Source organism: Rhinatrema bivittatum, chromosome 3 (genome assembly GCF_901001135.1).
Source record: "Rhinatrema bivittatum chromosome 3, aRhiBiv1.1, whole genome shotgun sequence".
NCBI lineage: Eukaryota > Metazoa > Chordata > Amphibia > Gymnophiona > Rhinatrematidae > Rhinatrema > Rhinatrema bivittatum.
The window spans coordinates 417,805,894-417,829,944 of record NC_042617.1 but is presented as its reverse complement, the minus strand read 5'-3'; the positions used below and the strand labels follow the sequence as shown (position 1 = coordinate 417,829,944).

Sequence of the window (24,051 nt, the reverse complement as noted above, 5' to 3'; positions counted from 1 at the left end):
AGATAATCGTTGAGGATGTGCGTCTTTTTAGTCAGTGATTGTGCATTAAATAGAGTTACCGAGAGTAGTGTGAGTCCTAGGAACTGGGTAAGAGGGGTGATCATGATTGGTATGAGGGATCTGTGACTTCTTGAAGGTAGTTCTGGCGTAGGATAGGTGCTGGTTTGGCGACGGAGATGTCTGATTGGAATTTGATGAGTTAGTCTTTCTTCCGGTAGATGTGATGGCAGGATTTGTTGCCGGAGTAGGATTTGAGGTGATGGGGAATTAAGGTTCCGACGAGACGATGGCGTTGGCATAATGGGTCCTGTTAAAATCGTGTTACTGCTCTGGTGTGGCTTGAGTGCTGGAGAGCTTGGAGTCACGCTGGTGTGGCTGGATGAGTGCTGGAGAGCTTGGATTCACGCTGGTGTGGCTGGATGAGTGCTGGAGAGCTTGGAGTCACGCTGGTGTGGCTGGATGAGTGCTGGAGAGCTTGGAGTCACGCTGGTGTGGCTTGATGAGTGCTGGAGAGCTTGGAGTCACGCTGGTGTGGCTGGATGAGTGCTGGAGAGCTTGGAGTCACGCTTGTGTGGCTTGATGAGTGCTGGAGAGCTTGGAGTCACGCTGGTGTGGCTGGATGAGTGCTGGAGAGCTTGGTGTCACGCTGGTGTGGCTGGATGAGTGCTGGAGAGCTTGGTGTCACGCTGGTGTGGCTGGATGAATGCTTGGAGTCACGCTGGTGTGGCTGGATGAGTGCTGGAGAGCTTGGAGTCACGCTGGTGTGGCTGGATGAATGCTTGGAATCATGCTGGTGTGGCTGGATGAATGCTGGCGTGGCTGAGTGAGAGTCTGGAGGTACGCTGGTGTGGGTAGCCACTCAGTGGCTGCACGAAGGGGCAGCCACTGAGTGGCTGCCCCTTCGTGCAGCCACTGAGTGGCTATACATATATACACAACTGCGTTGTGTATATATGTATAGCCATTATATTGTGTATATATTGTGTATATATATTGTGTATATTGTGTATATAAAGTGGCTATACATATATCCACAACTGCGTTTCGAAGAGAAAACTGAGGAACAGAGCCTCATGCACGGGTATATGTAGTGCTGATGTCAGATTGAAATCTGTCTCCATCTCCAACTGCTATGAGGAGCACACTATACCCATTGGTCCTGAGTCCATCTGTCTACACTAAGGAAAACGAAATTATTAGGTAAGCAATTTCTCCAATTTCTTTTTTTTTTTTTTGTGAAATGGTGATCAGAATTGTACGCAATACTCAATATGTGGTCACACCTTTGAGCAATATAGAGGCATTATGATATTCTCTGTTTTATTCTCCATTCCTTTCCTATTAATTCTTAGAATTCTATTTGCTTTCTTGGCTGCTGCTGCACATTGAGCAGAACATTTCAATGCATTATCCACGATGACAACTAGATCCTTTTCCTGAGTGGTGACTCCTAATGTGTAACCTTGCATTGTGTAGCTATAGTTTAGATTGCTCTTCCCTAAGTGCATCAATTTGCAGTTGTCAACATTAAATGTCATCTGCCATTTGTATGCCCAGTCTCCCAGAATGCAAGATCTTTGTGCAACTTCTCACAATCCTCTTGTGATTTAACAACTTTGAATAATTTTACATTTGCAAATTTGATCTCACTCATTGTTCCCATTTTCAGGTCATTTATAAATGTTAAAAAGTAGTGGACCCAGGCCAGAGGTACTCCACTATTTACCTTTCTCCATTGAGAAAATTGACTATTTAGCCCTACTTTCTGTTTTCTAAGTTTTAACCAGTTCCCAATCCTCCTATCCCATTACTGTTTAACTTCCTCAGAAGTCTCTCATGAGGGACTTTGTCAAATGCTTTCTGGAAATCCAGATATACTATATCAATTGGTTCACCTTTATCCACATGTTTGTTTATACCTTCAAAAAAATGTAGCAGATTGGTGAGGCAAGACTTCCCTTGGCTAAATCCATGTTGGCTTTGTCCCATTACATTATATCTATATGTTCAGTAATTTTGTTCTTTATGATCATTTCTATCATTTTGCCCAGCACTGATATCAGGCTGACTGGTCTATAGTTTCCTGGGTCACCCCTGGACCTCTTTTTCAAAATTGGTGTTACGTTGGCAACCATTCAATCTTTATAGTAGATAATAGGGATGTGAATCGGGTGATCGATCGTCTTAACGATCGATTTTGGCTGGGGGGGGAGGGAAATCTGATCGTCATGGTTTTTGGTTTTTTTAAATCGTAAAAAATCGTAAATCGGGGGAGGGTGGGAAAACCAGCACCCTAAAACCCACCCCGACCCTTTAAAATAAATCCCCCACCCTCCTGAAGCCCCCCAAAATGTTTTAAATTACCTGGGGTCCAGTGGGGGGGGTCCCGGTGCGATCTCCCGCTCTCGGGTCACGGCTGCGTTAAAAGAAATGGTGCCGGTGGCCCTTTGCCCTTACCATATGACAGGGCAAAGGTAGCGCCGGCGCCATTTTGGCCATGTCACCTGACGTCACGAGTGCAGGAGATCGCTCCCAGACCCCTGCTGGACCCCCAGGGACTTTTGGCCAGCTTGGGGGGGCCTCCTGACCCCCACAAGACTTGCCAAAAGTCCAGCGGGGGTCCGGGAGCGACCTCCTGCACGCGGGGGCCGTATTGCCAATATTCAAAATGGCGCCGGCGCTACTTTTGCCCTCACTATGTCGACATATCCCCACTGGACCCAGGTAATTTAAAACATTTTGGGGGGCTTCGGGAGGGTGGGGGATTTATTTTAAAGGGTCGGGGTGGGTTTTAGGGTGCCGGTTTTCCCGCCCTCCCCCGATTTACGATTTTTTACGATTTAAAAAAAACAAAAACCATGACTATCAGATTTCCCTCCCCCCCAGCCAAAATCGATCGTTAAGATGATCGATCACCCGATTCACATCCCTATTATCTACTATAAAGATTGAATGGTTACCAACGTAACACTATGTTGACATAGTGAGGGCAAAAGTAGCGCCGGCGCCATTTTGAATATTGGCAATACGGCCCGCGTGCAGGAGGTCGCTCCCGGACCCCCGCTGGACTTTTGGCAAGTCTTGTGGGGGTCAGGAGGCCCCCCCAAGCTGGCCAAAAGTCCCTTGGGGTCCAGCGGGGGTCCGGAAGCGATCTCCTGCACTCGTGACGTCGGGTGACAGGAACCAAAATGGCGCCGGCGCTACCTTTGCCCTGTCATATGGTAAGGGCAAAGGGCCACTGGTGCCATTTCTTTTAACGCAGCCGTGGCCCGAGAGCGGGAGATTGCGCCGGGACCCCCCCCCCCCCCCACTGGACCCCAGGTAATTTAAAATATTTTGGGGGGCTTCGGGAGGGTGGGGGATTTATTTTAAAGGGTCGGGGTGCGTTTTAGGGTGCCGGTTTTCCCGCTCTCCCCCCTCCCCCGATTTACGATTTTTTGACGATAAATCGGGGGAATTGTTATTGTATCGCGGCTCTAACGATTTTTGACAATTTAAAATATATCTGACGATTGTTTTAAATCGTCAAAAAACGATTCACATCCCTAGTAGATAATTCTAAAGATATTTTACAGATTGTGTGCAATTTCATTTATCAGTTCTTTAAACATTCTGTGATGTATTACATCTGGTGCAAGTGATTTCTACTCTTTGGTTTGTCTGTTTGCCTTATTACATCTTCCTGGTTCACTGAGATTTATTTCAGTTCCCCTGAATCATCACCTTTAAATAAAATTTCTGGCATGGGTATTAACCTTATATCTTCCTCAGTAAAGACTGAAGCAAAGAATCCATTTAGTCTCTCCACTATGGCCTTATCTTCCCTAAATACCCCTTTTATCCCTTGCTGATATAATGGTCCAACTGATTACCTGAAAAAGTTATTATGATTTTTTTGCTTCCATGGAAAACTTCTTTTCAAATTCTCCTTTGCCTTTATTATTAATGCTTGGCTTCTAACTTGCCAGTGCTTTTTTGAAAGATGTTCTTTTAGCTATAATAGCTTCTCTCACCTTGCTTCTAACCATGCTTGTAGTTGTTTATCCTTCTTTCCACCTTTTTTAATACATGGAATACATCTGGCCTGGGCTTCCAAGAAGGTATTTTTAAACAAGGTCCATGCCTGTTGTAAATTCTTAACTTTGGCAGCTGTTGCTTTTAGTTTTTTCCTAACCATTTATTTCATGTAGGAATTTCACCTCCTTAGCATGTCTTGATGTGACATTTACTAAGTCACCCATTATTAATGTGCTGCCTTTTTTTTAGGTTCCCTAATTTCTGTTAGCATTTCATTATCTGTTCATTCTAGCCATGTGGATGCTAATACGACTCCAATACTATTTATTAGGGATGTGAATCGTTTTAGGACGATTAAAATTATCGTCCGATAATTTTAATATCGTCTTAAACCGTTATGGAACACAATACAATACAGATTCTAACGATTTATCGTTATAAATCGTTAGAATCGTGAGCCGGCACACTAAAACCCCCTAAAACCCACCCCCGACCCTTTAAATTAAATCCCCCACCCTCCCGAACCCCCCCACAAATAACTTAAATAACCTGCGGGTCCAGCGGCGGTCCGGAACGGCAGCGGTCCGGAACGGGCTCCTGCTCTGAATCTTGTCGTCTTCAGCCGGCGCCATTTTCCAAAATGGCGCCGAAAATGGCGGCGGCCATAGACGAAAAAGATTGGACGGCAGGAGGTCCTTCCGGACCCCCGCTGGACTTTTGGCAAGTCTCGTGGGGGTCAGGAGGCCCCCCACAAGCTGGCCAAAAGTTCCTGGAGGTCCAGCGGGGGTCAGGGAGCGATTTCCCGCCACGAATCGTTTTCGTACGGAAAATGGCGCCGGCAGGAGATCGACTGCAGGAGGTCGTTCAGCGAGGGTTCCGGCGCCTCGCTGAACGACCTCCTGCAGTCGATCTCCTGCCGGCGCCATTTTCCGTACGAAAACGATTCGCGGCGGGAAATCGCTCCCTGACCCCCGCTGGACCTCCAGGAACTTTTGGCCAGCTTGTGGGGGGCCTCCTGACCCCCACGAGACTTGCCAAAAGTCCAGCGGGGGTCCGGAAGGACCTCCTGCCGTCCAATCTTTTTCGTCTATGGCCGCCGCCATTTTTCGGCGCCATTTTGGAAAATGGCGCCGGCTGAAGACGACAAGATTCAGAGCAGGAGCCCGTTCCGGACCGCTGCCGTTCCGGACCGCCGCTGGACCCGCAGGTTATTTAAGTTATTTGGTGGGGGATTTAATTTAAAGGGTCGGGGGTGGGTTTTAGGGGGTTTTAATGTGCCGGTTTTTCGATTTTTCGATTTTTAACGATTTTTCACGATATTTTACCCCCCCAAACGGCAACAATACGATTCCCTCCCCCTCCCAGCCGAAATCGATCGTTAAGACGATCGAGGACACGATTCACATCCCTACTATTTATCCCCCTTTTCACATGGAATTTCTATCCACAAGGATTCAGTATGTTTTTAATTTGTATTAACAACCTGCTTATCAGTTGACAGGGGAAATTTGGAATCTCTCTGCTCTGTCTGCTCTTTACTTGAAGACACCTGGGTTAATTTAGCATTTATTGCAACCTCTATCTGCAAGCCATACCTCCCCTGTTTTGTTAGACTCTTTCAAAGATACATCATTCCAATCCATGCCCTCCTGAGCAACTGTCAGCTTTCCACTATCATCTAATTTAAAAACTGCTCTATCATTTTTTTAAAGGTTAGTCCCAGCAGTCTGGTTAAGGTGGAGTCCATCCTTTTGGCAAAGGCCCTCCTCCTTCCCTAAAATACTGCCCTGTTCGTAACAAACCTAAAGCCCCTGCACCATCGTCTCAGCCATGTATGGAGGCTCCATTGCTCTGCCTGCCTTTGAGGGTCTTGTGTGTGTCATGGGGAGCATTTCTGAGAATGCTATCCTAGAGGATCTGGATTTTAACTTCCTTCCTAAAATCCTAAATTTGGCTTCCAGAATCTCCTTCCTGCATATTCCTATGTCTTTGGTGCCTACATGGACAAAGACAGCTGGCTCTTCTCACTGTCTATGTAACATGTAAGGTCCGCCACTTTCACACCAAACAGGCACGTCATCAGGTGATCCTCACGTCCACCATTCACCCAACTCTCTACATTTCTACTGGTCAAATTATCATCTACAACAGCCTTCCTAACCTGCCCCTCCTGGGCAGATGCCCCTGAAGACGTATTCTCATTGCGAGAGGATACATCATCACCTTGAGGGCAGGACCTAGCTTCAGTATTGCTTCCTAGCATACCAAGACAATGCTCTCCTTTCAGGTGACCTTTCTCCTCCAAGGCAGCGCAGAGGCTGTCTGAGAGGAGGTGGGACTGCTTTACTGTGCCCGTGAAGATCTCTTCAATATATACCTGTCTGTCTCTCTTAGCTCCTCCACATCTGCCATGTTAGACTCCAGAGATCAGACTTGTTCTCTGAGGGCTTAGAATTCTTTGCATCGATTTTATATGTAAGGAAGGACCACTATAAGATGAAGCTGCCAAAGAAAGTCTGAGTCTTGGAAATAAATCTTTTTCAAACTTTTTTACCATCAGTCATCATATCTTCAATTTGGCAAATACCTTGTAGTCCACAGAAATCCAGTTGATTTTGAAATACAAAGTACAGTACTTTTGTACTTTTGTACTTTGTGTTTGAATATTGGCTTTTTATATATGACAAGGTACACACATACACTTATGCTATCTAAAATGATGGTGAAAAGTACGCAAGTCTGCTATGCATGTACATTTTTAAAATGTTAGTGTGTACACACCATTTTGTTCAACAACCAAGTTATGCTCCCTGGTAACACCTCTTTTTATTGTGGCTAAAAGTACACATGTGAACATAAGATATGCCATACTGGGTCAGACCAAGGATCCAACAAGCCAGTATCCTGTTTCTAAAAGTGACCAATCCAAGACACAAGTAGCCAAACATTAAATAAATCTCAAGCTACTATTGCTTATTAATTAATAGAAGATTTTTCCTCTAGGAACTTATCCAAACTTTTTTTAAACCCAGTTAAACTAGCTGCTGTAACCACATCCTCTGGCAATGAATTCCAGAGCTTAACTATGCACTGAGGGTCTGATTTTAAAAAGCATTTACATGCGTAAATCTGGGTTTTACGCATGTAAATGCACTTTACTCGAGTAAGTGGGCTTTTGAAAATTGCTACAATATATGCCATTGAATCGTCCATAGGATTTATTCGCATAAGTGCACTTTACGTGAGTAAATGGCTTTTGAAAATTGCTACAATAGTAGTTACATTTATGCGCGTAACTCCTTTGAAAATTACCCCCTGAGTGAGAGAATTTTCTTCAATTTGTTTTAAATGAGCTACTTGCTAATTTCATGGAGTGACCACTAGTCCTTCTGTTATCTGAGAGAGTAAATAACCAATTTACCTTAACTTGTTCAAGTCCTTTCATGATCTTGTAGACCTCTATCATATTCCCCCTCAGTCGTCTCTTCTCCAAACTGAACAGCCCTAACTTTCTTAGCCTTTCCTCATTAGGGCAGCCTTTCATGCCCCTTATCATTTGGTCACCCTTCTCTGCACTTTCTCCAGTGCAACTATATCTTTTTTGAGATGTGGTGTCCAGAATCTCACTCATTATTCAAGATGCGGTTTCACCATGGAGCGATACAAAGGCATTATGACATTAATCATTTTATTTGCCATTCCTTTCTTAATAATTCCTAACATTCTGTTAGCTTTTTTGATCGCCACAGCAACTGGTCCGACGATTTCAATGCATTATCCACTATGGGCCTCATTTTCTAAAGTATTGCAAGCCTGCGATACTTTAGAAAATCGCGCTAATGGGGGCCGGGGGGTCGACATGGAGGGCGGTCCTGCGCTAGCCGGCAGCAATCGCACTGCCGCGGTGCGATCACTGTCTGTTTTGCACGCAATAGCTCCACCATAGAATGTGTAGCTATTGGGTGTGAAATAGGATACGAAAAGGCACCTACCTTTTTGCTGTCCACGGCGTCTTCGCGGAGTCGGCCCCGGTGACGCCCCGACTCCTCCTCTTCCGGGGCCGACTCCGCCCCGATTTAGGTAGCGCAGGCCCTATGTCACCTAGATCTCTTTCCTTGGTGGTAACTCTTAAGATAGAACCTAACATTGTGTAACTACAGCAAGGGTTATTTTTCCCTGTATGCATCACCTTGCACTTGTTCACATTAAAGTTCATCTGCCTTTTGGAAGCCCAATCTTCCAGTCTCGCAAGGTCCTCCTGTAATTTGACAATCCACATGAGATTTAACTATTCTAAATAATTTTGTGTCATCTTCAAATTTGATCACCTCACTCATCGTTCCCCTTTCTAGATCATTTATAAATATATTTTAAAAAAACAGTCCAAGTACAGATCCCTGAGGCACTCCATTGTTTACCTTTTTCCACTGTGAAAACTGACCATTTAATCCTACTCTGTTCTGTCTTTTAACCAGTTTATAATGCATGAAAGGACATCACCTCCGATCCCATGACTTTTTAATTTTCTTAGAAGCCTCTCGTGGGATTTTGTCGAACGCCTTCTAAAAATCCAAATACACCACTTCTACCAGTTCACCTTTGTTCACATGTTTATTCACCCCTTCAAAAATATAAACATGAACTTTTAGCCAGCTGTACATCCACTTAGGCGGCTTCAGCCTTACTACCTGCATAAACCCCATTTTTACCTGCATATTTATCAATTAAGTCTGAGAAAATCTACCCCAGAATGTACCACAAATCTACTCCAAAATGTTTTGTCTTATAAAAATGATCAATATTCTGTCATTGAAGTATTAAAAGATTAGTCTGCTCAACAACTTACTCATAATGATATGTTAAGTCTTATTTCATGTTTCCCTTTTGTCAGATGCTATGTATTTTTACCTGTCCTGAGACATTTAAATGTTTTGCAAGACATACAATATTATTTTTATCAAGGTTCCTCCTTTACAGTATTTTCATATTCTTGTAACAAAGTATTTATACACAGAAACAGAACACCTTTCTTTGGCATTTAATTGACTGAAATTATTTTACATAAATTAGTTACTATAAGAAAACAGAAGTGGCCTTTGTATAAGATGTTATGTAATAAATGATATACTTCTGGGACTTTCTTCAATTATCAACTAAATTAATTGCAAAATGATAGTTATGCTGAAACCACAGTCAATAAATGTAGTTACAGTTCAAGGCACTTAGAGGATTAAATGTTTGAATATACTGGTCTTTTAGGAGCTTCTTGAATAAGCTGACATGCTGAACAAGAAATTTCTTATTTAAATCTAACAGTGGTTTGCAGCACAGCTAAAAGTTCTAAGATCCTTTAAAAAAATATGTTGCAAATTATAGATCTATGTATACTGTACACAAAATAGAAAAAGTCCACACTGCAGATAACCATACTGTATAGCCTATATAAAAGTGTCATGTTCAAAGTCAATGATAATGTGTATCAGATGTGTTCTAAAATGAAGTGCATTTCACAGTTCCAGTTATTTATGAAGCTATACACTCAACACTTCATGACAGTGAAGTTTCAAGTTTCTTCACAGTTTCTTTGACATGGTATTCCACTAAAGTCATAAAATCTGATTCTTTCGTACTTCAGATTTTCCTTTGGTTGCCTCAACAAATCGTTTTCAGCTAAAGAAAGTTGCTAGGAATTGGAACATGTTGATCCTTTTTGGAATATTGATGTATTTCTTTGCAGTGAAACATGGGCAATTTGTGTATTTTAATCCTTTGCAAATGAAATAGTTGAAGACTGTATAATACAAAAATATTCCACAGAATGCAAATATATTTAGAAATCTGCAGGTCTGATCATCATTGTTGTAGCTTTGAGAGAGTAGCCTGATCCTTTCCAGTAGTACCATTTAATTCCATTAAATTTGTTTGTGTTCTGTCCCAATGAATAGTACATCCCGTTCAGGTTAGAAGGACCACAAGCATCAAACCACCAGCCTGTAACAAGACACAGCATAAAGGATTAGAAAGAAACCAAGCACTTGTTTTAACTTATTTGTATTTATTTTCTTATATTTATAACCTTATGGCTCATAGTGGCACATAAACCAAACTAAAAATACAAATTAGTACAGAAATCTAGCTAATCCAGACATACAATACATATAAAAATAATTGCAAAATCAAATAAAACAATTAAGCAAACTAAAAAAATTAGTGTTGACCTAATAAGCAAACCACCAGGCATCAAGGAAAAGCAAAACAAAAAAGCCAGTTCTTTTGAGAATGTAAAATAAAAACTGTATGGAATTTGTAATCTGTTTAGAAAACATCTGAAACAATCAAATATTTTCTTTTGCAGTAAAGAAATAGGACCTACAGGAGGCCATTTTTTAAAAAAGTTGTTCCATTGAAAAGAAAAGTCTAACCTATAATTGTAGCAGAGGTGATGGGTGGGTTCTTGATATCAGTTTGTTTTTCTTCCATTTGCCATGCCTCTATCCCCCAACTGGGTACTCTTGAAGTGCACACAATTGGTGGTCAGGGCAAAAGCATGACAAGTGGAAGAGGAAGGAAATAGAACACCATGGACCCATCAGTATTTTTCTCAAAAAGCTTATATGCTTTTTTTTTCTGATCTATTTCTTGTTATATACACTCTCAGATGGCTTTAATATTTTGCTCTAAGTTTTAAAATAGAATTATACCAATATATCTCAGTCTCTCAAAAAGGAGCCAACTTTTCTATATTGCTGAAATCATATATCTTGAGAATATGAAACCGCTGGGAGGCTATGAGGCTCAAAGCGGTAAGCTCTGGAGTAACTTTAGAGCTTATTTCTTCACAATGGAGTGGTGAATATATGGAATAGTTTCCGATGGAGGTGGTGGAGGCAAGGACAGTAACAAAATACATGCTTATCTCCTGCTTATCAAGGCATAAGAACATAAGAAAATGCCATACTGGGTCAGACACCAAGGGTCCATCAAGCCCAGCATCCTGTTTCCAACAGAGGCCAAAACCAGGCCACAAGAACCTGGCAAGTACCCAAAAACTAAGTCTATTCCATGTTACCATTGCTAATGGCAGTGGCTATTCTCTAAGTGAACTTAATAGCAGGTAATGGACTTCTCCTCCAAGATCGTATCCAATCCTTTTTTAAACACTGCTATACTAACTGCACTAAGTATACAGGATACTTAATTTCAAAGAAATGAAGGGGAAACCAGGGATCAACTGTGGTCTAGGACATTGCAAAAGAAAGCCAGTTGAGCAGACTAAATTGTCCTTATGGCCCTTATCTACTGTCATATTCTAGATTTCACTGCAGATAAATTGTCATCAATTCCGTGGCACTTTTTTCTATTAAAATAACATGAAAGTTCAGCGTTTTAATTAAAATTGAACAGATTATTTTTCTTTTCTTTGAGACCAGCACAGTAAAAAGTGGTTGCTGTAGAATATTTTATTTTCTGCAGTAAGGAATGATCTCTTCATAATTGTATTATTTTTCTGCTGTTTTAAAAATATCCTGAAAACAATGCCAAAAGTACTACCGGTACATAATATAAACGCTTGTTAATAATGTTGACCAGTCATAATAGGCTTCATCATACAAACCAAATTGCTAGATGATTCGCCTTATTTTTAATCAGTCAAATCCAAAATCATGGAAAATATTTTTAAAGATTTTTTTCAGTTGCAATGTGCAAAGTCTCTTTTATATGCAATATTTTGTGACTTATCTTATAAACATCGCTGATGATATTAAGCTTGGAAGCCATGAATTATCAACACGCCCGACATAGGTCCATGTTTCGAATGCTGCCGTTCTTTGTCAAGGGCTCAAAAATCAGCCCTTGACAAAGAAACGCTATGTTGTGAATTCTTCAAACACTTAGGACTACAAATACAACGCTGAGAGTAGAAAATCACCTGGACCGGATGGTATACACCCCAGAGTTCTGAAGGAACTAAAAAATGAAATTTCAGACCTATTAGTAAAAATTTGTAACTCATCATTAAAATCATCCATTGTACCTGAAGACTGGAGGATAGCAAATGTAACCCCAATATTTAAAAAGGGCTCCAGGGGCGATCCGGGAAATGCAGACCGGTTAGCCTGATTTCAGTGCCAGGAAAAATAGTGGAAAGTATTCTAAACATCAAAATCACAGAACATATAGAAAGACATGGTTTAATGGAACAAAGTCAGCATGGCTTTACCCAGGGCAAGTCTTGCCTCACAAATCTGCTTCACTTTTTTGAAGGAGTTAATAAACATGTGGATAAAGGTGAACCGGCAGATATAGTATACTTGGATTTTCAGAAGGCGTTTGACAAAGTTCCTCATGAGAGGCTTCTAGGAAAAGTAAAAAGGCATGGGATAGGTGGCGATGTCCTTTCGTGGATTGCAAACTGGCTAAAAGACAGGAAACAGAGAGTAGGATTGAATGGGCAATTTTCTCAGTGGAAGGGAGTGGACAGTGGAGTGCCTCAGGGATCTGTATTGGGACCCTTACTGTTCAATATATTTATAAATGATCTGGAAAGAAATACGATAAGTGAGATAATCAAATTTGCAGATGACACAAAATTGGTCAGAGTAGTTAAATCACAAGCGGATTGTGATAAATTGCAGGAAGACCTTGTGAGACTGGAAAATTGGGCATCCAAATGGCAGATGAAATTTAATGTGGATAAGTGCAAGGTGATGCATATAGGGAAAAATAACCCATGCTATAATTACACAATGTTGGGTTCCATATTAGGTGGTACAACCCAAGAAAGAGATCTAGGTGTCATAGTGGATAACACATTGAAATCGTCGGTGCAGTGTGCTGCGGCAGTCAAAAAAGCAAACAGAATGTTGGGAATTATTAGAAAAGGAATGATGAATAAAACGGAAAATGTCATAATGCCTCTGTATCGCTCCATGGTGAGACTGCACCTTGAATACTGTGTACAATTCTGGTCGCCGCATCTCAAAAAAGATATTATTGCGATGGAGAAGGTACAGAGAAGGGCTACCAAAATGATAAGGGGAATGGACCAACTCCCCTATGAGGGAAAGACTAAAGAGGTTAGGACTTTTCAGCTTGGAGAAGAGACGACTGAGGGGGGATATGATAGAGGTGTTTAAAATCATAAGAGGTCTAGAACGGGTAGATGTGAATCGGTTATTTACTCTTTCGGATAGTAGAAAGACTAGGGGGCACTCCATGAAGTTAGCATAGGGCACATTTAAATCGGAGAAAGTTCTTTTTTACTCAACGCACAATTAAACTCTGGAATTTGTTGCCAGAGAATGTGGTTCGTGCAGTTAGTATAGCTGTGTTTAAAAAAGGATTGGATAAGTTCTTGGAGGAGAAGTCCATTACCTGCTATTAAGTTCACTTAGAGAATAGCCACTGCCATTAGCAATGGTTACATCGAATAGACTTAGTTTTTGGGTACTTGCCAGGTTCTTATGGCTTGGATTGGCCACTGTTGGAAACAGGATGCTGGGCTTGATGGACCCTTGGTCTGACCCAGTATGGCATTTTCTTATGTTCTTATAGAAAAGTTTTTAAATAAATAAATAGAAGGAATTTGATTGTAAGAAAACAGCTTTGATAAGTCTATTGATATTTTTTCATGTGTTTTGAGATTCTCTGCAGTGGATTGCTGATGTTTTGTAATTGTTTAACACCCATGCTATATTTAATTTGTATAATTTGAAGCTTGAATTTACTTATTCAAAGAATTTAATTTGTTGTATTTGCAATTTTTTGAAACTGGAGACAATCTTAGTTTAGTTGATTGATTTTCTTGATTAGTACTGTATTGGCCATGAATGTTAAATGGTCTCAAATATAAAATGACCCCTTGTTTCTGAGAGGATGAAATTCGAAAACCATTTTTCTCCTCCTGATTTCTTTCCTATCTTCTATTTCTCTTTGCTTTTTCCCCCACCACATTCCTTTTTGTTACGTTTTCTCCTCTCCTGTCGCCCTTGCTTTTCTTCACCCTCTTTTTTCACTACTCTGCTGATGACTCCCCTGCCAGCCAGATGCAGGCCACTGTTGTCTCCTGGATTGCTGGAACTGCTGCCATTGCCATTGTTTCCCCCACTGTTGTCTCTTTTCACAGTTCGCTCTTACCCATTGCTGCCGCCTTCCTTGTTGGGCCCAGACTTGAATCCAATACTTCCTCCCCCCACCAAACCCAGAAACGTCACTGCTGCCTTTAACAGGATTGGGCCAATAGGTTGCCACTGTTTCTACCCACCATTTCTCAATGACCCCAGTCCATCTATAACTATCTCCCCTAGCTCTCTTCAGCATCCTTGCCTGATAGCCTTGATCTAACCACTGCTTCTTCAAGATGGTGCTTTAAATTCTGCTGGCTTGTCCTGTACTGGTATTGGTGAGATGTTACTACTATCTCTTCCATCAAGCTAAGCTGAAAATATAAGATGAAATTGGAAACACATAATTTAAAAAAAACACGCTGTCAAATTTAGCCAATACAATAATTGTTTTGTTATAAGATTGGCATTTTTATAAACCCTTAGAAGGAGCTGTCACATTCTGTTTGTATAGTTAGAAATTACAAGTGGTATCATATTTCAGAGTAAATACTTTTTATATATTTTCAAGTAAAAATTCACTGTTAGCATTTCTGTATGTCAGTTTGTGGATACTGTCAGTAGGTAGGATTGTAAAACATGGCCAGTTATGTCCATCATAAATTGTTTCAGTGCCAGTAAAAATAAAATTGTGAAACAGAAAACCAGTCATACCTCCTGTTGCCATTTGTGAACATTTGCAAATACATTTGTCGTTGTCTGCATCCTTTGTACTAAAATCATTTCCTGGTTGGCTAATGCTATTTATTTTGCCTGCAGTCCCTGTGTATCCTTTAAGGTGAATCCTGTGGTGATATAAAAAAGAAAATATTAGATGGAAGAAGGCCATTATTGATTTGCATTACTGAAGTTATTTTGCAATCTATAAAGTTTGTCAAATAAAGGGTTCTGTTCTGCTTTGGTTAATGTACTGATGTTTCTCACAGGACAAGCAGGATGGTAGTCCTCACAAATGGGTGACATCGAGGATGGAGCCCTGTACGGAAAACTTTTCTGTCAAAGTTTCAACAAGCTTTGACTGACACTGGCACACTGGGTGCACTGAGCATGCCCAGCCTGCAATTATCCCTGTGAGCCACAGGTGTCTCCCTCAGTCTTCTTTTTTCCGCTCTGCAGTCAGCATAGCGGTTGGAGCTCTGTGAGGATTTTTTAACTAATTACCTCATGGAAACACTTAACTTTTCACTTCAAAAAACACTTTTCCCTGCACAGGTCTCCCTCCGCGTACGTTTTTACGACGCTCGGTGAGTACTAATTCTTATTTTTCGGTCGGTTCCTGTCACTATCTTAAGGCTGTTAACTGACTGAAGCCTTCCCTTCCCCAGTTTTTCAGTTAGCTTTAAACAGCTTGCGAGTATCTCTGTGACACTCTGCTTGCTTATGCTAGTGGGGTAGGGATTTTTTCCTTAACTTTAGGACCTCTGTAGCTTCAAGTCCTTCGTTCCCTGGTACCCTCACGCAGTCGATACCCTATCGCTACACCGGGACCCTCCTAAACCGCCCTGGGCTTTTATATGTCATCAGCGCCCCTCCCCCCACGGTGCCCTGATGCCTTTATCCATGTTTTTTGCTTTTCAGTGCTACCAGGCTTTTTCCTCCTATGCACTGTTTTTTTCCTTGGGCTTCCTCGGTGCCGTCCCTACCCGGATGCATGCCATTGACGCACACGCTGTTAGTCACTGCCATGCATACTCGGGTCGCCGCCACCGCTGCCCGAGACACTTTTTAACGATCCCAGGGTCACTTCATCGATGCCACCCCCCCTTTTGGGGATGCCATCGATGCCCCATCCTCCCCACCGATGTCCAGCCCTTTTCCATCGGTGGGCATCGGTGCCACATCGATTCGTCGGTGGGCATCAATGCCGGATGGTCCCCATCGGTGGACATCGGTGCCGGATGGTCCCCATCGATGGACATCGGTGCCGGATGGCTTGTCCGTCGATGGCATTGGTGCCGGATGGCCATCCGTCGATGGCATCGGTGCCGGGTCCTTTTGCATCGATGGACACCGATGCCCAGGTGTTTCATCCATGGGCATCTATGTTAGAATGCATCCATCGAGGGCAGTCGATGCCAGGCTGCTCCCATCGGTGAAATTCGATGCCCAGGTGGGTCCCATCGGTGGGTATCCATGCCGGCTCGATTCCGTGGATGGGCGTTGATGCCAATGCCAGCCTTATGGCTGGCATCGATGCCCATGCCGATTCCAGGACTGGCGTTGATGCCGGGATGGAATTCATCGACTGGGAGATCCATGCCATCGATTCCATACGTGTCCATATCGATGCCACCGACACACGTGTCTGGGGCACCGATGCCATGTACACTTGGAAATCTGAGTCTGTCCAAATCGATACCATCAACGTCTGTGGCCCTATAGTTGATGCCCGTGGCCATGCCACAAACGGCATAAATGCCCGCCTCCATGCATCGATGCCCTCGACACCTCCGTTTTCCTTCGGTGTCCTTGACGCCCTATTGATTCGACTTCGACTCAGTCGATGCCGGTATCTTTTTCAATAACGGCAATGTTTTTCGATTATTCGATTCCACATCGTTTCAAAGATACCTATGCCACTGCTGTCAGTGCCCGTCACTGTCATCATTCTCCTGGCCAGTCATCGACGATTTTTCATACCCATTTTGATGATATCCTCGAAGCCCCTTAAGTTGCCTTCAATATCGTCAATACCGACATAGCACCGCCACATAATACCCTCGCCTCCTCACATTGCTCCACGCTTTGGGTTCTTTTTTAAGCCCCGTATTAGCTTAAGACACTCCATTGTGTCAGGAGCAGAGCAGGCGTGCTGACAGTTCGTCATCGATCGCCTTCCAGGACGACGAGGGCTTCCATCTCGGCGCTGGGGAAAGACCGGGCCGAGCACCGTGGCACCCATCATCGCCGACATCGTGATCGTCCGCCGCTGACGCCATCCAGCACATCGGTGCCATCCTTCTCCAGGCTGGACAACGCTCGGGCAGAGCGACATCACCACTGCCATCAGCACTGTTCCTACAGTTTTGGCAGTCCTTGGTGATCCAGAACTTCCGGATCCAGGTCCGACAGCTTCTGCATTGGCGTCACGACACATCGAGCCGCTGTGACGAGGGAAGGGAACATGAGTTTCCGTTAGGGCTCCTCTGTTCCTGGCGTGCCCCCACCGTCAAGTGGTGTGGGACTATGGCCATCTGTTACACTTAGCAGTCTAAACGCCACTCACGCCTGGCCTGTCTCCTCTGTACCTGTGCCACCATACCGGGTTTCAGAGCGAGATGGACGTTTACGTCCCCGGCCTTACCCTCGAGGACTCCGGAGACCGTCGGGGTCAACAATCTTCACCGGCTCGTCTTGCGGCGATCCACGTCGGATGGTAAGTACCCGCTTCGGCGGCATTCCCATAGAGTTGTGTTCTCCCATTCGGACCGTGGTTCGAAAAGTTCTGGGTCATGTGCCTTTTAGAACTGTATTAGTGTCACATATCACTATGTTAGCTATGTTAGCCACAATATCAGGAGAACCCCTCTATCTTCTTGGGATTGCAGCAGGGCTTCTTCTCTTGTCAGTAACAAGTCCCTGTGCCGACCAATGCTCTGACTCTTGGTTCCCTCCCAACCAAGGTCCAGCTGCATTGGCTGATCTGCTAAACATGAGATTCAGCAACCATTGCCCCATGTACAAGTCCACCTTGAGGCCTGGCCACAGGTCTCAGTGTCTCCTTGTACAGCATACAGAAATGCGGGTACCACTTACCGCTCACACACCTGCAGGAGCCTACATGATATCCTCCATTGGGACACCTCCTGGTCTCCCATCTGGTCAGATATCAGAGCGGCCACCCCACCTTGTACCAAAGTCCCGGTACACTCCCCCAGGCGCTACGAAGTGCAGAGGGGAGAAGGGAGGGGGGTTGGGGAGTTTTAATTGCACTATTCTTTCTTTTAACAGAAAATAGTTACTCTCCGCACATCCTGGACCTAAGAAAATCCAACTTTCTTTAGACGTCACAGGTACAATGGTATCTTTGGTTACCATCACTCCATACTGCAGTAAGTACATTATTTTAATGTTTCTATGTGCTTTATGGTGAGTCAACATTACAACCCCAAGCTCTGCCGCTGGCACCAGCTTCGGTAAGTGAACTGTCTCTTGCATCACTGTTGGTGAATGCTGTTTTCTCTGCGGAGTGTAACATCATTCACTTTCCTTGCATAGACTACTGCTAACCACTTTCAGTACATGCAAGGAGCTCTCACTTTTTTCAGGACTCACTATACATTTACTAACTGGGATTACTGTCACTGCCATAAATCCCTTCTGTAACACTTCTGGACACCACAGTCTTAAGACCCTCTTGTCCAGCATGCGCACAGACATTCTGATACATTGTTATATGTCCCTGCGCATATTTTCCATAACCTCAGCCTTTCAACTTTTCATGGTTGGGCTATGGGGTTTCTTCCCACTATGCATTTTTCTCATAATTCAAAACTGCTATGGGTTATATTCAGTGACATTCTATACTCAATGGACCTAAGTGGTTTCATTGCTTTCGTCCCTGATTCTTATCCCAGTTCGAACTAGGACCTAGTCTCCTTCGACTCATGCTCGCAATTCCTTAGGGTTATAAAGTTTCTCCTGAAAGCTGTCAACCCATTATGCATCTATTGCACTCCAGCATAGTTTCTCATAAACGTCCTGGACGTTGCACCCATGAGTTATGCCCTTATGCTTTCCAATACTGCTTTTGCAACAATTCTTTGTGCATACAGACAGACAGCATAGGGACAATGTGCTTTCCAACTCATAAGCACGCACAACCTCTTAGCTGCTCTGCTAGACAGCTGCGCAGCTCTACCCTTGGCCCTTGTTCACTTCATGCATCCTTGGGCCACATATCTAAGAGATTTAATGAACGCTCTATCTGACCTTCTCCACGTAGGTTCTATCCTCTCGAATGGTCTCAATTACATGTGTACAGGGCAAATCTTTTAACGCTGAGTTTAACTAAACTTTCCTCTGCGTCTGCATCATTCCATACGATGCACAGGTTCTGCTCCCTACACATGTTTCCTATGCGTTCCCTTAGATGCCTTTTCTTCCATCAAAGGCCTCTTCAATATATCTCTTCTGCTGCCTCTTGTAGCCAGCATTCTTCTAATGTTGAACTGGGAAGGGGTTCAGTATTCTTTTCCCCACTCCCTGACTGAGATCAGTATGCTTCCCATACTTCTCAATCCATCATATCAGTAACCTTTTATTCTCTCACCAGTCAGTCCCAAATCATAGACTTACTGATGTTCTTAGGTTCTGGTAGCGTCACAAAACCTTCTAAACATAAATCTTGCCGTTTAATATGGCAGGCTTTACCTCCTGACGCTAAAAAAAAAAAAAAAAAAAAAAAAGAGGTATTACCCCTTTTACTTTTCCACCATTTTTTCTTACTCCCTCGGATTCTGTTCTCCAGACATCCTCCACATAGATACACCTTTCTCTTAGGAGGTGTATCGTTTTGGGAGTTGGGTTCCCGTTTTCGGTAATCCTCTCTGAGTCGGCTTACCATGGATTATCCACTGATCAAGCCGCCTCTATTTCTCTAATCACGGAATGAACATATATATTCTCCTTATAAGTCTCATACATTCTACGTTTGAGCCTTTCCATTCCTCTCTTCCACAGTTTGGCAAGGGAACTTCTTTCCCTCTTAATGTCATTCCTGCCAGCAGGGTCCGTGAGTTATGCACTCTTTCCATACTCACCTGACTCCGTTCCTCTGCCACTGAGTAGTTCTACGCATTCAACTTTCTATCCTTTTCAGGTAGATGTTGTATCTCCTTTCCTCAGGAAATACTCTATTAATTTTTCCTAACCTCTCTCTCTCGCCCTAGGGAGAGACTGGGTTTTCCACATTCCTGGACAGTAATGCTGCGCTTACATTCTATCTACATTGCACTGCATTCCATGTGAATTCCACTTGACTCTTTCCTTCATGCAAGGGTCAAGCTGCTACTTCCAGTGGCCACACAGACCTAATCCTTCTGATTAAGTGGTCTATATTTCCTTTCCTACCAACAAGCAGACATTTCACTACAACACTGTGGGTATCCACATACTGTTGTGTCCGTCTTAGCCTTAACAGCTTCCCTTTGGTTACTGCTGCTTGTACTTTTTTATCAGGTTGCAGCCTGGAGTCCTCTCCATACCTTCGCAGCCTATTATTGCTTACATTTGACTAGCCGGCATGCTCCATGTTTGGCCAGTCCGCCCTACTCTTACTTTTTTCAATTCACTACCCAACATCCTTCCACGAACCCATTATGGTGTTGCGGATGCCCTCCGTTCCCATTTCCACCTCAGTCGTTACGCCTTTGCGCATCTGCGGTGTATCTGGTGCATTCCCGGGCATCCTCAGCTCGGTACTCACCCATTTGTGAGGACTACCATCCTGCTTGTCCTGTGAGAAAGCAAATGTTGCTTACCTGATGTAACAGGTGTTCTCACAGGACAGCAGGATGTTAGTCCTCACGAAACCCGCCCGCCACCCCGCGGAGTTGGGTCTGTATACTTTTATTTTAGTTTCGCTTGCGCTTTTTAGCTATAAGACGAGACTGAGGGAGACACCTGTGGCTCACAGGGATAATTGCAGGCTGGGCATGCTCAGTGCACCCAGTGTGCCAGTGTCAGTCAAAGCTTGTTGAAACTTTGACAGAAAAGTTTTCCGTACAGGGCTCCATCCTCGATGTCACCCATTTGTGAGGACTAACATCCTGCTGTCCTGTGAGAACACCTGTTACATCAGGTAAGCAACATTTGCTAAACCTTGCTTGCCATAGATTACAGAGAGATGCCTAAGAGGAGCAGCACAGTTTAAGATTAACCTTAGCTTCTGTGTCTTTAGTCCATCCTTGTTTTTTGTGGGTTTTTTTTTATTTTGGAACATGATATAAGAGCTTAAAGAAAGGAAAAAGCAGTCATCAGAATTCTGACGTCTCATTAACCTGTCTTTCACTAGATGCCAGTGTTTTCATTGGTAGTATACTAAACTAAACTTGCATTGCACTCTAGATAGAATGTCTGTATTATGAAGTGATCAATATCCCACATACATTCCTATTCCTTTTCTTGTTAAATAATTTCTAATTAATTTTACAATAAGCAATATAATGTAATTACATATATTTGCAGTCTTTCAAACATACTAATCAGGGCCATTGGAATGGAAGAGACAGGCAACAACCCAAGGCATCATCTAATGTTTAGTGGCATAAAATGTCAATGTGTTACTGCTGCCAGTAATGAATTGCCGATACCTCACCAGTATCGCAAGGCCCAATGTGAAACGAGATGTTCCCTTTGTGACCATCCACCAGCAGAAGCAGGCCCCTGTGGGATATAAAGCCATGTAAGGTAAGCTGACATTTTGAATGGTGTAGCTGGCAGGCTAGGAATCCTCTCCTGCTGCTTTCAATTAGTGTGCCACCAATGATTAGATAAAGGTGGTCCTGCTCAGCGGGCAAGATGAGAAATGAGGTTCAACATGCCCTGGGGTGCATGCTTCTGCTGGGGGAAGGAGGATGGACATCCTGGCCCACATCTTGTTAGTCCCTGGAGGCTAATGGAAATAATTTACACCTCATGATATTTAACATGAGTTGTAATGACCTTATGTTAATACTAATGAGTTGCTTGCATGCATTTGTATGTGACATAAGTGTGTTAAGACCAACAGGATTAATGTGCATTAAATTCTAGTTTAACATGCATTAAAGCTTTGTTAGATGTTGCACTCATTAGTACACTGGCCCCAAATTTGTTATAATAGATTTCAAAAACATTTGTTTCAGAAGGAAATCACCTTATATCTCTACTATTGCAGTAGCTTGTAAAGTACAACACAGTCATGCCCTTTTAAATAATAAAAAACCACAGTATCTTTCTTTTGGCTATAACATATTATTGTATATTAAAACACAGTTACATTTTAATAGAAAATCTTTTACAACCTGCCATCTTAATTTTTAATTTATTTTTGTAATAATGTTAATAGACAAGGGTAATGATCCATTCTGCAAGGTTGTCTCTATAGGCATTCCAATTACTTACTTTTAAATAATACTTTTTTCTGTTTTGCTGAAGAATCTAACTCTTACCAGATGAACAAATATTTTGTTTGGATTAGAGGCATTTTCTTCTAGCTGTGAAATTTCTTAATATCAAAAGAATATAATTCAGTCATTTCCTTTCGAAACTGACTTTTAGTATTTAAAATACAAATGATTGGCATCATAATTTTTATGCCAAGTATTAACTTTGTAAAATAGACTAGTATTATTCCTGATTTAAAATATTCATGGAAGACAAATTTATATACTGTATAAACTTCTACTGCAAAGAGAAATAAATCATGTTCTACCTTGTGATCTATATTGAGCTAGGAGCTTAATCCATTTTTATAAACATGATATCTTTTGTAGGTTGTGATATTTTTTTACTGGATAAACATAAGTATTGTTCAAAGGTGATGATATACATAAGCTTTTAACAATATCACTTTTGTCAGATAGCTTGTCACATCTAAAGATGGATCTTTGTGGTTTTGAAAGTTCATGTTTATTATCTTTGGATATCCTTTTGTCTAATAAAAAGGCTATCACAACCAGCAAAATATCCAGTTTTACCCAGAACCATTGTCTCTATTAGAATAGTTGTTTTCAACCCAGTATTTGGAACCCACCAGACTTGTCTAGATTTCAGGATATCATAAAGAATATGCATGCGATTATAATTATGTGCAAAAGTTTATACACCCCTGATCAAATTGTATGTTTCAATGATCTGTAAGTGAATAGAAGCCGACACTCTCTGCATGGTACAAATTTAAACATGACAACTTTCTGCAATTTTCAATGCAAAATCATTTGCCAATGTAACAGATTGAAAATAATAAAACAGTGAATATGGCATGTGCAAAAGTTTGGACCCCCTTCCAGTTGATTCATTACTCCGGCTTTTTTTTTTGTTTGGTTTTTTTTAAGTTGTTAGTAAGGACCAAAAGATTAATTGTCTTGTTGGGCATTCAGTTAGGTGAAGAAAATTCCACAGTTGAACAAATACTCTGACCTTTCTAATCTCTCAAACTGTGATTGTTCTTTCTGGACTACAGCCATGGGCTCCTCAAAGGAGAAGGCTATATATATACAAATGCTTCCATCCAGCAATTTCAACTGTCAAAAATATTGTTAAAAAAATGGAAGTTACATGGAGCTGTTGAAGTCAAGGTAAGATCTGGAAGACCAGGAAAAATCTGATACAACTACCCAAAAACGGGTCAGTTCTTCAAAACAGAAATCACAGATCACGTAGATGACCTTGCAAAAAGTTTAACTAACACTGGAGTAGTTGTCCATAGCACAAACAATAATGTTCTTACACAATAATGTTCTGCATGACAGAGTTGTCAGAAGGAAACCTTTTCTAAGATCCTATCACAAAAGTCATCATTTAAAGTATGCAAAATAAGTTTGATAAGCCTAAACCTTTTGGAGCACATCCTAGAATTTAATGTCCCACAGTCAATGAAGAATTGAAGCTGAAACGAGGTTGGACCTTTCAGCAAGATAATCTGTTAAAATCAGCATAAAGTAATGTTACATTAAAAATTGCAGAAACTGTGACATGTAGAGATTGTCGGCTCCTTTTTTTCTTAGAGATTCATTGAAAAATACAATTTGACCAGGAGTGCCTAAATATTTGCATACAATTATAGATTTGCATACAACAAAGGCAATGCATGTAGGCAAATTTCAGATATATTCATTGTTGATATTCTGAAAACCAAAATGATTGGGTGGTCCTCAAGGACCAGGTTGGGAAACACTACACATCAATAGTCTGCTACTGCTAATAA

General features: G+C 42.2%; 2 protein-coding genes across 11 annotated transcripts in view; one reads left to right on the top strand and one right to left on the bottom strand.

Moving 5' to 3' along the window:
* Positions 1 to 24,051, top strand: part of MCPH1 (microcephalin 1) — a 714,835-nt gene that overhangs the window by 343,192 nt on the left and 347,592 nt on the right. The window lies entirely within an intron of this gene.
* ANGPT2 (angiopoietin 2) overlaps positions 8,610 to 24,051 on the bottom strand; it is a 201,989-nt gene continuing 186,547 nt past the window's right edge. Inside the window, 2 exon segments of the mRNA XM_029595750.1 lie at positions 8,610 to 10,008; positions 14,796 to 14,926. Coding sequence (XP_029451610.1) covers positions 9,848 to 10,008; positions 14,796 to 14,926 — 292 coding nt within the window. The 3' untranslated portion in view covers positions 8,610 to 9,847.